General features: G+C 46.6%; 1 protein-coding gene across 1 annotated transcript in view; it reads left to right on the top strand.

Moving 5' to 3' along the window:
* The first annotated feature begins 786 nt into the window (after window positions 1-786).
* LOC147886993 (uncharacterized) overlaps window positions 787-16,386 on the top strand; it is a 43,752-nt gene continuing 28,152 nt past the window's right edge. The window contains exons 1-2 of the mRNA XM_087394495.1: window positions 787-1,465; window positions 1,832-2,224. Of these exons, the coding sequence (XP_087250621.1) occupies window positions 1,208-1,465; window positions 1,832-2,224 (651 nt within the window). The 5' untranslated portion in view covers window positions 787-1,207. The remainder of the gene's footprint in view (window positions 1,466-1,831; window positions 2,225-16,386) is intronic.

The following is a 16,386-nucleotide window of genomic DNA, read 5'->3' as shown; positions in this document are numbered from 1 at the left end:
ATGGGACCCTCAATGGTGGTGTCTTTTCTATCTTTTTTAAAGAGTGGAAGGATCATAATGATGTGTGGTATCGTGGGTATTGGGTCATAGTTTGCCGGTAAAGAGGGGTTTTAGGAAGGAGGTGTCTTGGGAGATGGGGTATAAGGGGACAGACAGAGCCTGCTTGGATGCACGTACGTCCAAGATATGTGTAGGTTTGGGGAAGCAGACCTTAGATTTGATCGTAGGGGACCTCAACATTTGACTAGTAAAAATCTAGTGTAATTCATTGAGCATGCTGAAAGCACCTTCTAAAGGTTGTATCGAATCTTATATAATTTGTATAACTTAAGAAAGGATAATTTCCCTTTCTCGAGAATAGGACACTGAGTGATCCCCCTTATGAAGAGTACACAAGTGAATTGTGAAAATTGCTAAGGTCATTGATGACTGATCGCGCCTTATCCAAAGGACACAAGTGAACCAAGCAGATTGAAACCGCACCTTTGAGCTGGCAAGGGGGGAGGTCAAAGGAGAACGAAGCATTGTATTAGAAGGGATGGAACGAGAGTGTGTAGGTGAGGAGATCGATGGGGTTATGCTTCAAGGGTTAAAGCTTAGGGGGAGGAGGGGGGGGGGGGGGGTGACAGGTGGAAGGGGGGAGTGGGATCCACGTAAGCAGGGAAGAAAGACACATGGGCAAAAAGAGGAAAAATAAATAAATAAATAAAGGTTGAAGGATGTGTATATATATAAATGTGTAAAAAATATATATATACACGCTTCTTCTTCGTCGTAGGCGCTCGTTTTGTGATCACAAATCTGGTTTTCCGTCTTCACAATCCCTCACAATTCTACCTCTCCTCATCAGATTTCCCCTCCCTGATCTTCCTCGCCTCCCCCTCCCCTTCGGAGTTTCCTTTGCTCCCTCCCTTGCCCCACTCTTTGTCGCCTTCCTTTCTCCTCGATCCTTCCCCTCCCTCCTCTTTCTGTCTTACGCGGCGGCAGATTTCGTGTCACTTGGCCGCGGCCTCTCGGTCCGTCTCCCGTATTTGGCGTTGCTGGTCAAAGCCTGTCGGTACAGTACTTTCAAGACTCCATGTTGGCATTTGGATGAGCATGAAGATTTCCATACATTGGCAGTGATGAATTGGACGCTTCAGGCTTCAAACCACAAGGCGGCTGGATTTTAGGCTCTTTGCAGACCGTGCGGCTAAGGATTTTTTGAATGGGCGGATACGGCAACATGAAAGTACCCCTGAATTTTGAGAAACCCCCTCTCTTCCATTTTGGGTCTCGCCCTGCAGGCGAGATTAGCAAGCCTCTGAATCTTAGCGGGTTGCCAGTCATAAAGGATTCGATCTCGGTGTCCTTTCACAGTGACTACAAGGTATCAAAGACAGAAAGCGAGCTACTTTCAAATGGCGAAGACGAGGTGCCGATTTTGAAACGGGCGAAGATAGTAGAGGAAGGCCAGTTGTCGCAGGCAGGTCACGAAACCCTTTTAGCTTTCCATCGAAGCGTGATAGGGCGCTAGCTTAAATCGCTTTACTAGGTTGCCTTGCGAGTCCATGAAAATTGGAACCTTTGTTCTATTCGTCGGACTTATTGTCACTACTTCATTTATGTTGGTCTACTTAACAACCAGTGGCGTCTGCAGGCTTTTTTCGAGAAGCGCTTTCTGTTACGTTTTGCGAAATTTCCACCCTTGAATTAATATTCCTACCAAGCCACACGTTGAGGTTCTTTTTGCATATGTTTTTAAATAGCTGGATATGCTCAGCCAATTATTGCCCTACCATCTTGTCCTTTCAGGTGATCGATGTCCTTAACTTTCTTGATTGCCTTGCAGATGAGGCTTCCCGGCAAATGCCAGATGTCGAGCTTGTCTTCCTTTTTTGGCCATGATTCCTCGATGACACAACAGCCGGATGGAGAGTGCCAACGTTCAGGGAACAGGTTGATCGCAATGACAGAACATAATCTAGTTCATGCAAGTCAATTTAATCCTTTGAACGAACCCAGTCCTTTGGGCTTGTCGCTGAGAAAGAGCCCATCCTTACTGGACCTTATTCAAAGAAAGCTCACACAAAGCGAGGACATGGGCCCTCAATGCTCAGATGATGCGAATCAAGACTTCAATGCCAATAGAACGGGAACTGGTGTTTCTGCATCGGGAGCTGAAAAGGACAAGCTGAAAGCTGCTAATTTTCCAGCATCATTCCTGCGGATTGGGACCTGGGAGGTAAGATATTTACTATCCAGAAGCTCGCAAGGAAACACCTTATCTATATACACACTGATTATATATTATGGTTTTTTGATGCCTGTAGCTGTATGTACGATAGCACAAAATGTGGAGAGAGAGAGAGAGAGAGAGAGAGAGAGAGAGAGAGATGACGATGATGACAACGAATTCTTCTTCTTTGTATCAATTGCGGATATCTATGGGAGCCAAAACTTTGTTACAAAAAGCATACCTCATACTCATTTTTTGCTAGGGCGGCGATTTAGAAAGATTTCTACCTTGCTAGATACTTCCTACCTTTAATGCTGATGCTTGTTTAATTTAAAAAGATGTATCATTTTATGGCTGAGAATGGCCAATTGGCAACTCCCTGGAAAGGGTGGACCTACTCTGCAGTTTAAAAATCTCTGATGACCGACTGCTTTCCTTTTGCAATACCTATCAATGAGCATGTCGATGTAATGTATCAGGAGCATCTATGGTGCTCCTACAACTGCCAGACCCCTCTTCCATGCTGTATGGCCTGACTAACCTCACCAGTACATGAACCAGCCGGCCTGTCAGCCCTTGCCGACCCCACATATGGGCCAACGCAGTAGCCCGCATGGCTGTGTACACCCTGCGGCCCATGTCGTAGCCAGATCTGATACAGATCCGCTGCCTACATGACAACCAATCATGCTGCAGATATAGGCACGTGGCAGTAATATTTTCTGCACACGGTCAGAAAAGAGAGTTGCTTGCTTTAGCCAAGCAGAAAACTTGAAGAGAGAGGACACTGCGTCACATCAAACAGTGTGCATGCATGCATGCATGCAGCGAAAACTATTCCGATCTACAAGATACACTACACAGGTGTACAACCAAAATAATACTTATATTGAAGTAGGGATTCAAGCACAAGTCATGCTAAGTTAAGGCACCCAAAATGACCTTGTATGCTTCACCGCCTGATGTGCCTTCCCTGTAGGATTCAGTCGCTAGAGATGATTCCTCCTGCTCAACGTCCTTGCATCGCAATATAGCTCTTCTACTGCATTGTAGATCTGCCTCTTTGTGAGATCCTACAAGGACAAACCCTGGCAGACTGAACTGCCTGAACTGCTAGAGAAAAGAAGTGCTGATCTGTCCCCATTTGGGGGGGGGGGCCTTGTTTAGGAGGACAGTGCCCCAGCCTTGGCCTACTAGGGGCCAGATCTAGCCTACCAGCTGCTGGTTACCGACCTGTAACATGCAGGCACCGCCAGCCCTTGTGGGCCCCTGATCCTGGTTCCTTGCAGCTCCTGGCCGACCTAAAACGGGCTGACCAAGTCAGCCCTAGGTGCCTATAAAAGCACCATTGCTGATGCCATTTGCTGGGATTAATAGCAGCCCATCTGCCCACTCGCTGGGTCAACGACTGGGCATATAACAGCCGTATGTAAGCCCTAATCAAGAACACACAGCCAGCCCTAGATGTTGGTGTGGGTGGTCCATGTGGCTGGCCACAAATTAACCGGAGGAGGATGTGCACATGCTGCCCATGTGTCAGCTGGAGTGCTGCCCGCATGTTAGCTCCTCTCCATCCGCCGTCATTCCATCCTACGCTATGTGTCATCGTCCCCCGTGTCGTCCTCATATGGGGGCTCACAGGTGGGGAGGCGACCAATCTATTCTAACACCCTCAGGTCCCAAGCCAAGGTTGGTCGCAACAGGAAATCTTTTCTTGTTCTTGCTCTTCTTTTTACTTTCCCTGCGGAAGAGTCCCCTCATCGTTTGGATTCTTGGCATCCTTCTTTTTCTGGGCTTACCCTTGACCATATAAGCCTTGTCATCAGCATCATTCCCCTTGTGCAGGCTCATTTGTGCCTCTTTTTTGAGCAACAACGGGCTTAGTTCCTCAAATATAACAATGGGCTTCGACTTTTCTCCAGTGTCCAAACGTTGAAGCTCTTTGGAAGCTTATTGACCAGCAACATCATGGTGAATGACTCTGGAGAGTGATGATATAGAGATCCTTCAAGATTTCCCATGCCTCCTGTGGTTGTCTTGATTATCATGGAGAGTGTGACTGCATCCTTCAGTCTCCAATACTACTCACTATGTGGGTCTGTCGGAATTGTGACCTGCCCTCTGGCATCCACGACATCAATGGGTTTCAGCTCTGTTCCTTCTGTCACCTTCCAGGTTTCTCTGGCCAGCCGATAGCTCTGAAGCTTTACGGTCTCGGTTGACTCATGAGCTTGACTTGGAGACCATGGCTATCCTTGATTGACTACCGGGCTCTGGAGTGTGATACCATAGCAGAAAAGAGAGTTGCTTGCTGTAGCCAACTCATGTGCATGCATGCATGAGAAAATCACTTCTGATCTGGAAGATACAACACACAGACGTAGAGCCAAAAGAATACTTATATTGAAGTATGAATCCAAGTACGAGTCATGCCAAACCAAGACCTGCAGCATACTCCAGCTGAAGTAAGGCACCCAAGATGGCCTCGTATATTGGGCCTCCTGCTGTAAATTCTTCCTCTTCACCACATGCTTTCCCTGTAGGCTTCAGTCGCTGGAGACGATGAATCCTCCTGCTCACCCTCCTCATACCACAATATGGCTGTTCTATTGCAGTGTGAATCTGCCTCTTTGTGAGATCCTGGAATGACAACCCTTGACAGACTGAACTGTCTGAACTGCTGCAGAAATGAAATGCTGAATTGCACCCATGGGGGGGCCTCTTATAGGAGCATATTGCCCCCAGACGTTGGCACGGGGGCCAAATCTGGTCGACCAGCCCCTGGTTTCTGACCTGTAATATGAGGCACCGCCATTCCTTGTGGTCCCCTGAGCTGCTGCTACTGGCTGACCCTACTGGATAGTCTGGTCGACCTAAAACAGGCTGACCAGTCAGCCCTAGATGCCTATAAGCCACTGCATTTGCTGGCTTTTATTCCATCCCATCTGCCCACTGCCTGGGCCAATGACAGGCATATATCAGCCAGAATCAAGAGCACACAGCCAGCCCTAAATGCTGGCCTGGGTGGTCCATGCGACTGCCCACAAATTAACCTAAGACGGTTGCACATGTGCTCACCATTTGGCAGCCGGATTGCTGCCCACATCTATTCCTCTCCATCCCCTTCATCCCATTCTATTGTTGGAATGGTCACCTCTTGTAAGCCCCCATATGAGGAGAGCATGGGGGAGGGAGACCTAGGGCAGTACCCCACAGAAAAAGAGAGAAAGGGGCTGCCACATGGACAGCATCATGGCTGTCATGTGGGCAGCACATCTAGAGAAGACCCAGGACAGGTGGCGCAACTGTACGGAGCAGTACAGAGGGTGTGCAGACCCGGGACAGGTGGCGCGCAACTGTATGGAGCAGTACGGGGCTGGATGAGGCCTATTGGAGTAGCAAAAGAGGCTGCCATGAGGCAGGGACCTGCCTTTATATAGGCTGGGCCCTTGCCTTGATTGGAGGGCCAAGGTCCTAGAAGAGTGGGCCCAAAAGACCCCGCGTTGTGAGCCCTAATAGGGCTGGACCAGCCACAGACTGGTCGGCCAGTTTGTTGCAGGCTGGTCAGTTTTTGCCGGCCCCTATAAAAGGAGGGCCTTCAGCCCTCATTGAATATCGCTTGGAGGAGCCCTCAGGACAGCAGACAGGTGCAGCAAAGGGGGAGCCTTAGGCCTACATTCATGAGGACAAGGTGACCTAGGAGAAGCTGCAGACTGAGCTAGAGTGGCTGCCCACCTAGCAAGGTGGAAGGGATCTAGACAAAGAGTCTACATATGCTCGAGGTGGAGCACGCGGGCTTAGAGATCTAGAAGTGCGAGGCTTGTAGTTGAAGAACCTCTTGGTATTGTATCTTGTCCTAGTTTTTGGACGGACGGAAATATAAAGTGTTGCTTCTATATTTGTCTCTGAGCATTGTCTATTTACTGGCTTGCACATCTATGCACGTAAGTTAAGAAGTTTGTGATTCCACACCCCACATCACACTGTGTGAGCTCCTGGGCATTACTATCAGTCTTCCGCTGTGCATATCCTCTGTTGGGTCATTCTTAACATGGTATCAGAGCCCAAGTAGGAGGTTCACAGGTGTGGGAGCCTAAAGGCAGGGACCTTACTAAAGGACGACCCTGATTCAGACGCTCTTTGGAATCGACTTCCACGAGTGGAGGATTGTGCCCTTGTGAGAAGGAGGGTGACTCAGGTTCAGTCAGGTGCGTTCAGAGTTCTGGTCTACTAAAAAAATTGAGTTTGGGTGACTGTGCTGTGTGGTATTACAGTAGAGATGTCGACCTCTACAGCCTCTGCTCTCCCTTCCTCCTCCTCCATTTTTCTCTCATTCACTCTCCCTAACTTTGGAGAGTTTGGGAAACTAGACGGGACTAACTACCCGATTTGGAAAGTGAAGATCCGGAGTCATTTAGTGGCTCGGAAGCTATGGAAATTGACAACGGGAGTGGAGGCAAAGCCGGAGGACATAGTGGATAGGCAAGGGAAGATATTCATGGCAGTAGACAGAGAGGAACTCGAAGCTTGGGAAGACAGAGAGGAGCTCGAAGCTTGGGAAGACAGAGATGCCCATGCCGTGGCATTAATCATAGCGACTACAGCGGACTCTGTTCTTCCACATATCCAGATGGCGAGACAAACAACACCTCTCGGATTTTGCTTCTGTAGCATCAACTCTACAATCTTGATATGGAAGAAGGAGATACGATACATAGCCACTTGACGAAGGTCAAGGTGGTGAGGGATCAACTGGTAGCAGTTGGTCAGAAGACAGACTCATGCCATTTGGCCTTGTGGTACTGAGGAGACTACCTTGGAGTTTCAAGAGCTTTGTTACGACCGTGACAGCAGCACAGAGGACCAAACCTTTGACGTTTGAGGAGTTGGGTCCATTACTGCTATAGGAGGAAGCTCGGGAGAAGCTCTACAACGACGACAAAGACGACAAGGCGATGCTGGTGAAGGATTACTCTGGCAAAGGAAAGGGCAAGCCTAACGGTGGCTAGTCCAAGAAAGACGACTCCGACGACAAGGAGACTTCGAAGAGGAAGTAGAAGAAGAAGTGCTTTTACTGTGATACGCCAGGACATTTTGCAAAGGACTGCAGAAAGAAAAAGGTGGATCAGAAAAACAAAAGGAAGGAGTCAAACTCAGATTCAGAGGGAGAGGCCAGAGCAAATGTGGTAATCGAAGAGTTGTTCCTGGTGACATTGTGTTACTAAGGTCAGATATGTTGACCAAGAAATCACAGTGAGGATGTCTGACATACAGATGTGGGTCGACGAGGAGTCCGATGCCTTCGTGAAGGTGAAGGACAGCATGGAGTACTAACATGAGGGTGGATTCCATGGAGGGCCCTGGGGTCTCATGGTCAGATGGATCTCATGGTCAGATGGATGCTGTACTTCAGAAGGGGACAATACAGGATTACACAGGCTTTTGGTGGGTGCCTCGATGAGGTACAGGGTTTGCTTTCAGAGCAAGCACATAGGCAGTACAACAGTCTGCTATGTACTTGATATTTTGCATTCAAGCCTTTATAGCATGCTGTGGAGAGACTCGGCTCTTCATTTTTCTCAGGAGATACGAGATTGAAAGGAATTGGCCTTCTTCGAAGGCAGAAGGGGAAGTATTGGTGCTTCTTCAAATCTCGGACGCAGATTGCTAGAAGGTGATGGACAAAGAGTACTGAAGCTAGAAGAGTACCTGCTTGAGAACTCAGCGAGAGTTCATGGTCCAAGTTATTTGGAAATATTCATTGGTTGCAGACCCTGCCAAAGGAAGGACGGGTTGAAACAGACCCTAAGAGCATGGTGCTTGGAAGACTCTAGGTTGTTCACTCATTATGAGGGGGACAACTGGAAGGTCATGACGGCTGGATTGCTCGAGTTCGAAGGTAGGAACGTGACAGAAGATGGTTGTGCCAGGAGGTGCTACCAAAGATGGACCTATGTACCAGGATGGTGTGCGGAAGTGGAACCAGACCTGGTGGAGTAGGAGCCACTGGATGAAAAGCTAGGAAAAGATTTCAACATCGAAAAGTTCCAGAGGACTACAACCAGGGAGTTACTGGAGCATCGTCATTGATGTGTTGGCATTGGGCCTGGATGTGTCGGTGAGAGGGGGTGTTGGAATGGTCACCTCCCCATCTGTAAGCCCCCATATGAGGAGAGCATGGGGGAGGGAGACCTAGGGCAATACCCCACAGAAAAAGAGAGAAAGGGGCTGCCACATGGACAGCATCTTGGCTGTCATGTGGGTAGCACATCTAGAGAAGACCCAGGACAGGTGGCGCAATCGTGTGGAGCAGTACGGAGGGTGTGCAGACCCGGGACAGGTGGCGCGCAACTGTACGGAGCAGTACGGGGCTGGATGAGGCCTATTGGAGCAGCAAAAGAGGCTGCCATGAGGCACGGACCTGCCTTTATATAGGCTGGGCCCTTGCCTTGATTGGAGGGCCAAGGTCCTAGAAGAGTGGGCCCAAAAGACCCCGGGTTGTGAGCCCTAATAGGGCTGGACCAGCCACAGACTGGTCGGCCAGTTTGCTGCAGGCTGGTCTGTTTTTGCCAGCCCCCTTGGGGCCTATAAAAGGAGGGCCTCCAGCCCTCATTGAATATCACTTGGAGGAGCCCTCAGGACAGCAGACAGGAGCAGCAAAGGGGGAGCCTTAGGCTTACATTCAGGAGGACAAGGTGACCTAGGAGAAGCTGCAGACTGAGCTAGAGTGGCTGCCCACCTAGGCTGGCTTCCGAACAGCAAGGTGGAAGGGATCTAGACAGAGCGTCTACATATGCTCGAGGTGGAGCACGCGGGCTCAGAGATCTAGAAATGCCAGGCTTGTAGTTGAAGAACCTTTTGGTATTGTATCTTGTCCTAGTTTCTGGACAGACGGAAATATAAAGTGTTGCTTCTATATTTGTCTCTGAGCATTGTGTATTTACTGGCTTGCACATCTATGCACATAAGAAGTTTGTGATTCCACACCCACATCACACTGTGTGAGCTTCTGGGCATTACTATCAGTCTTCTGCTGTGCGTACTCTCTGTTGGGTCATTTCTAACATCTATGCTGTATGTCATCCTCCCCCTTGTCCTCCGCATATGGGGGCTAGCACAGGTGGAAAGTTACGAATCTATTGCAACGTTACATTGTCCTTAATGGGCAGCCTACTCTCTATTATCTTGCGTTGGTCATTCGACGTTTTGGCTCTCATACTTTGACATGTAGCTGTGGCAACAGTCAAATTGGCCTGTAGATGCAGTCGGAGCAAACTAGTGTACCATTATGTATGCATTTACAAGGCTGACGTACAGGAAAACAGCATTGTGCACAGGAAAGGCCAAGCACGAAAACAGGTGGAAAACATCTTTAAGTGAACCTGGGCATCTCTCGCAGCTCGTCATTTGATTTTCTAATTAGTTCCATACTGCTTTTTCTATAATGAGCCAAATCAGCACATAGTCATTTTTGGGTATCTCCTGCTGCTATATGCTGCTGAACCTTTTGTCCCCTCTCTTGCCTCTGTGTTTCAGCACCTAGATGAGCGCAGCAGGTTCTGGTCTGAAGGACTGAATGGGAGTTAATCTAGAGACCCTGATCATCTGAATTCTTTATTATAAAAAAGCTGATTCTTTTTTCTGCTGGTCTCGTTTGAAGGATGGAATGGGGGTAAATTTAGTGGACCAGGCCTGCCCATGCGAATTCTTCATCATACAAAAGCTGAGTGTCTCCGAATCCTTGGTCTCACTGGTGCAACTTTTGGAAAGGAGTACCTTGTCCTTGTTGACACGTGTGCACTTCCTTCCATGTTTTCCACTCATATGGTTAGGCCGATCAGGGCTATTAAGTGGAAGAACTACCCGCAGTTGTGACAAAAGGCCGTCCTCTATGGAGGTGTTGGTAAACTGAAAGGAAAGAATAGAGTGAACACAAACTCAGAATACTTGCATATAGAATGAAGAAGAGTGAGGTCCTTATGTAGGCACCTCTTACATGCTCACTGACATCACTGATGACTTCAGAGCTCCACAATCATCTCCTCAATCTGCTCCTAGATTCTCTCAATCATCCTATGTGGCTTCTACCACCACCTAACTGTGCTTATGGGCACCTAACTGTGCCTCTAGCACTCACACATAGAAACCAAGGTGTGCCTGAGGCATACACCTTGAGATATCCCAACAAACCCCCCTTCAAGGGAATGCCTCAGGCTATGTCAAGGATACAGCTAGCACAAGGTGTCTCATGCCATCTCATGGTGGTCATGGATCTATCAATGGCTAGGATCTCACGCCCGGCAAGGGATCCTGCTAGAGAGGAGAAAGCATATGGTATCATTGCTCTTGCTTTAGGAGATGATTATATTCATCACATCTCTGACTTAGAGTCTCTTTCAGAAGCTTGGCAGAAGCTTGACATGATTTTTGGTGCTAGCTCTCACATCTCAAAATTATCACTTAAAATTTCTTTCTTTGAATTGAAGATGGCTAGTGGCACTCCTTTGGCTGCCCATGTCAATTACATGCGGAGTCTTATGACTCAACTTGCTTCTATCAACTCTCCTATCACTACAAATGATGCTATGGCAGTTTTGCTTAAGAGTTTGCGTGAAGATTATGATCATATTGTTACCACTTTGAAAAATCTTCCTAATCCTAATCTTGAAGGTATTATCTCTGCTCTCCAAGAAGAAGAAAGGCACATGGAGCTCCGGAAAAGCAATGACACAGCTTATGCCATAAAAAACCAGAAGGGCAAGTTTTCACCTTGCAATCATTGTGGGAAGACTAATCACCTCTCAAAAGACTGCTTCAAAATCAATCCATGCAAACACTGTGGCAAAAACAATCATCATGAGAAGTTTTGCAGAGCCAAAAAGGAAGCAACTTCAAAGACAGAAAATGCCAATCTACTTTTAGTTGATGTGCCTCCACAAGATGAGGCATCCTTTGAAGATTATGCTTTTTAAATCATCTCTATGTATGCTCCAGATCTCTCTTTTTATGTTGAGTCAAGGTACTCAGCCTGGATAGTCCTCCAAAATGAATGAAATAAACTATTGTGTTTTGTGTGTTTTGTAAACACCTCTGGTCACCTTATGATGTAGGCCATGTGTATGTGTTTTGCTCCATGGTACCTCTTGCAGACATTGTGTGCATGTACATGCAGGGGAGATAACCATTGGAAGGTCTTTTCTATCCCTTTTGTTTACCTTACACCCATGGGAACCCTTGCTAGCTTGAGATCCTAGCCATTGATAGATCCATGAGCATCTCCACCATTGATAGATATCAGTGATGTCAGTGAGCATGATAGATATTTGTTGGGATATCTCAAGGTGTATGCCTCAGGCACACCTTGGTTTCTATGTGTGAGTGCTAGAGGCACAGTTAGGTGCCCATAAGCACAATTAGGTGGTGGTAGAAGCCACATAGGATGATTGAGAGAATCTAGGAGTAGATTGAGGAGATGATTGTGGAGCTCTGAAGTCATCAGTGATGTCAGTGAGCATGTAAGAGGTGCCTACATAAGGACCTCACTCTTCTTCATTCTAAATGCAAGCATTCTGAGTTTGTGTTCACTCTATTCTTTCCTTTCAGTTTACCAACATGGTGGAGATGCGGGGTATCTATCAATGGCTACACCTTGAGATATCAGTGATGTCAGTGAGCATATAAGAGGTGCTTACATAAGGACCTCACTCTTCTTCATTCTATATGCAAGTATTCTGAGTTTGTGTTCACTCTATTCTTTCCTTTCAGTTTACCAACATGGTATCAGAGCACTTTGATCCTCCTTGAGCCCTAGTTAGGTGCCACATCATCATCTTCTTCCTCACCTCCATCTTCCACCTTCTCTTCCAAAGTCGATTTTTAACACGTCCCAGCACTCCTGAAACCTCTGATCTGCAAACAAACACACACAACGTGAGAAACTGAGCAGGCTGCTCACCACCCAACCATGACATCTACGGGATGTGATCCCGAATCAGGAGATGTCCCCTCCGAGCCACGAGCTGAGCTACTGGCACGAACTCCCAACCAGCCTGTGTCCCATACCACCAGGTGGCGCTGTGAAGCCTGGGATCTGCTACTGGGCCTTGGGCTACGCTAAGATGCAGGCGCACGTCCGCGACTCAATCCAGGATCAGACCTAGCACTTGGGAACGAAACTTGCTCCCATCGGCTCCCTGAGAACTGAACCCTTGGGCCCCTTTTATAGAATTGGGCCCCAAGCGCCAAAAATAGCGAAGACCTCAAACTGGTTCGTACCCTTGCCACTCAACCCGAGAATCAAGCCTGCCTAGCTCTAAGCCTCCCCAGGCTACCTGAGCTAGTCTTGTGTACCCAGTACACGTTAGATACCAATCTGTGCACGTGACATACTTCCCCTCCTCTAAGAACTCACTCTTGAGTTCGCTAAAAAACTCAAAAATGTTCTTTGGAGGTTTTGTAATGTCTCCCATGTTGCATCCTCCTCAACACGATCCTTCCACTTGATCTTGTATTCCGTGATAGATCGATTACGAATGTGTCTGTCACGAAATTCAAGAATACACTCAGGTTCATGTGGAATAAAAGTCATATATGTAACATCTATTATCTCGTGAGGAGAAACAAGTTGATCATCCACACCCAAAACTTCTTTCAGTCTACTGACATGAAAGACTGGATGTACTTTAACATCAGGAGGCAATTCTAGTCGATATGCAACTGGTCCAATTCTTTTAATGACCTTGAATGGACCACAGTATCTGGGGGATAATTTCGGAACCAAACTAGTACTTAGGCTTTTGGATTCCTTGGGAATTTGCAAATATACCATCGTTCCTTTAGAGAACTCTCTAGGTGAACGATGTCTATTAGCATAAAATCTGCCCCGATCTTGGGCACTTCTAATAGACTCCTTGGCAAACTGCAACATTTCCTGCATGTCTAGCAAGAAGTTCTTAGCAGCATCATTTTGAATCCCTTTTAACCCAACCATAACTGGTGACTTAGGTTGAAACCTGTACATAAGCATAAAAGGACTGTAACCAGTACTAGAATGCTTTGCACTGTTGTAAGCAAATTCTATCATAGGTAGATAATCTTCCCATGAAGACTGTCTCTTAGATACATATGCCCGAAGCATGTCTTCAACCAACTGGTTAACCTTCTCTGTACTGCCATCGGATTGTGCATGATCCGAGGAACTCATACTTAGAGTAGTTTCTAACTTCTCAAAAACAAGTGTCCAAAAGTTACTTGTAAACTTTGAGTCCCTGTCAGTGACTATGTCAGATGGCAAACCATACAGCTTAAACAAGTGGTCCACAAACTCGTGAGCGAGCTGAACAGCTGAAATAGTTGTTCTAGTAGGTAAGAATCTAGCCATTCTTGTCAAACGGTCAACTATGACCCAAATGGAGTCATGACCCTTGCGCGTTCGAGGCAAACCAGTAATAAAATCCATGGAAATACTTTCCCATTTATTACCTGGAATCTGTAATGGCTGTAATAAACCCGCGCTTCTAAGGCGTTCTGCCTTAGTAACCTGACAAACCCGGCAACCTACTACATAGTTCTCAATAAATGCACGCATCTTAGGCCAATAAAAGGTATGCTTCACAAGAGACAGAGTCCTATGTATACCCGGATGTCCAGCACTAGGAGCATCATGACACTCCCAGAGAATCTTGGATCTAAGGTCTAGAACATCTGGCACACAAATCTTTCCATTCCGGAACAGCAAGCCGTTCCTAATCATCCACTGACCTTCCGCCGCCTGTACCGTAGGTGGCACAATCCCTGAGTCCTGGTCAACCATGGAGCTCCCATCCTGGACTCTCTGCCAATAGGAATTGAAATGACTATCAGTTGCGTATAGCCCTCTCAAGGATTGAAATAGGTCTAAGGATATTTCCGTAAATGACATAGCATTTACAAACTAGGATTGAAATAGGTCTAAGGATATTTCCGTAAATGACATAGGATTGAAATAGGTCATAGGATATTTCCGTAAATGACATAGCTTTCCGTCCCCTCAATTCAGATCCATCACACACATACTTAATTGACTGATGATCAGTCAATACAAGGAACTTTGAACCGTACAGGTAGTGTCTCCAAACCTTAAGGGCATACACTACAGCATAAAGTTCCTTTTCTAGTGTGGGCCAATGATATTGGGTGTCGTCTAGCTTCTTACTCTCGAAAGCTACAGGTCTGTCCTCTTGGAATAGAGCTGCCCCAATCGCATAATCACTCGCATCGGCCTCTAAAACATAAGGCCAGGTAGGATCGGGTAATGCAAGAACGGGTGCTTCCTTGATAGAAAACTTCAAGGTTTCAAAAGCCTTGTTCATTGCATCATTTCAAGAGATTGGCTGGGTAGACCTGCGTCCACGACCTTTCAATATGTTTGTCAGGGGTGCTGTGATATGTGAATAATCACGCACAGATTTCCGTAGAAATACCGTAAATCCTAGGAAAGAACGAAGTTGTTTCACAGTCTGGGGGATAGGCCATTCTAAAACCTTTTGGATACGATCCAGATCAATGCTAATACCTTCAGAAGAAATCTTATGTCCTAAGTAAATGATCTCCTTCATAAAGAAGTCACATTTACTCATCTTGGCATAGAGCTTATGCTGTCTTAGAATAACTAAGACAATCCGGAGGTGTCCTATGTGATCCTCAAGCGTTCGGCTATATACCAAGATGTCATCTAAGAACACTACAACGAATTTGCCCAGAAAATCTCGGAACAAATCGTTCATCATTTGCTGGAAGGTGGCAGGAGCATTGGTCAAACCAAAAGGTAATACAAGAAACTCGTAATGACCATACCTAGTTCGGAATGCGGTTCTATCTATGTGTTTAGCATAGATACGGATTTGGTGATAACTCGTGCGCAAATCAATCTTAGTGAAATACTTCGCTCCGGCCAAACAGTCTATCAGATCATCGGAACGAGGTAGAGGGTATCGATTCTTAATTGTCACTTTATTTTATCGTTTATAATCTATACACATTCTCCATGTAGAATCTTTCTTCTTTTTTAAGAGGACAGGTGCACCCCAAGGTGATTTACTTGGGTGTATATAGCCAGGTAATCCTGTAGCTGTGTAGCTAACTCATCCTCCTCAAGTTGGCTCATCCTATAAGGTGGTACACTAATAGGTTGAGCCCCTGGGACTAAGTCTATGCGATGATCTACCGCCCGTTCTGGAGGTAAACCTTCCGACAGTTGAGCAGGGAATACATCCTTAAAACTATCTAACAACATTCTCAATTCACGGTGTTCAAACACACTTAAATCATTCTTGTTAATTACAGAGACAACAAATGAAGAAAGTGGAATCAAAACACACTGATAGACATCATAATGAGAAGTGTTTAATATATTCCGAAGCTGCATTGCAGATACAATAGGTCCCTGAGAAGATGGAATTTTATCACACTGAATACAAAATTGGGTGTCCTTATCTACAAAAGAAAGGGTATGCTCCGTCCATCCAATCCGAATATTGTGGGTTTTAAACCACTCTATTCCGATTAACAAGTCTACATGCTCCAAGTGCATAACATAGCATGTAAGAGCCCCTGCGTATGCTTGAATCCGGATAGGAAGCGCTTCAATCTTGCGATCCCAAAACTGCTTCCCAGTTGGAAGCTGCACCTCATAGGTGTGATCGCTAGGTATCGTGGACAGCCCCATCTTCTGCACAAATTTGTAATTAACAAAGTTGTGAGAGCTGCTCGGGTCAAAGAGAATGTGAACCTGTTGGTGCCTAACTTCTCCATAAACTCGGAAAAGATCATGGGAACCAAACAACGAAGTATTGAAAGTGCAATTACAAGAAAGTGGGCAGGTAATGACATTTACAGAAATACCTGTCATCGAAACTTGGTTCGCTCCCTTGGCTCTGGTTCCTGGACCCGCCTGGAGCTTCGGTCCGAGCGCTAACTTTTGATTCTTGCGCTTTGGACATTCATTCTTGGTGTGGCCCCGCTCCTCGCAGTAGAAGCAACGTCCTTCCTTCTTAAGCTTCAAGGTACGAAGGAAACGGGCTCGACCATTCTTTGCCTGAGTCAAGTGTTTCTTGGAGGCGTTGTCTATAGACTTCGTCTCCCCGGTACCGGTCGTAGACTGAAAGAACTTCCGTTTGTTCTTTCCACTC

Source organism: Dipteris shenzhenensis, chromosome 23, assembly GCF_047967505.1.
Source record: "Dipteris shenzhenensis isolate YYH24624 ecotype China chromosome 23, Dip_SZ_1.0, whole genome shotgun sequence".
Classification (NCBI taxonomy): domain Eukaryota; kingdom Viridiplantae; phylum Streptophyta; class Polypodiopsida; order Gleicheniales; family Dipteridaceae; genus Dipteris; species Dipteris shenzhenensis.
Note: the sequence above shows the minus strand (reverse complement) of the source record. Positions and strands in the feature narration are given on the sequence as shown.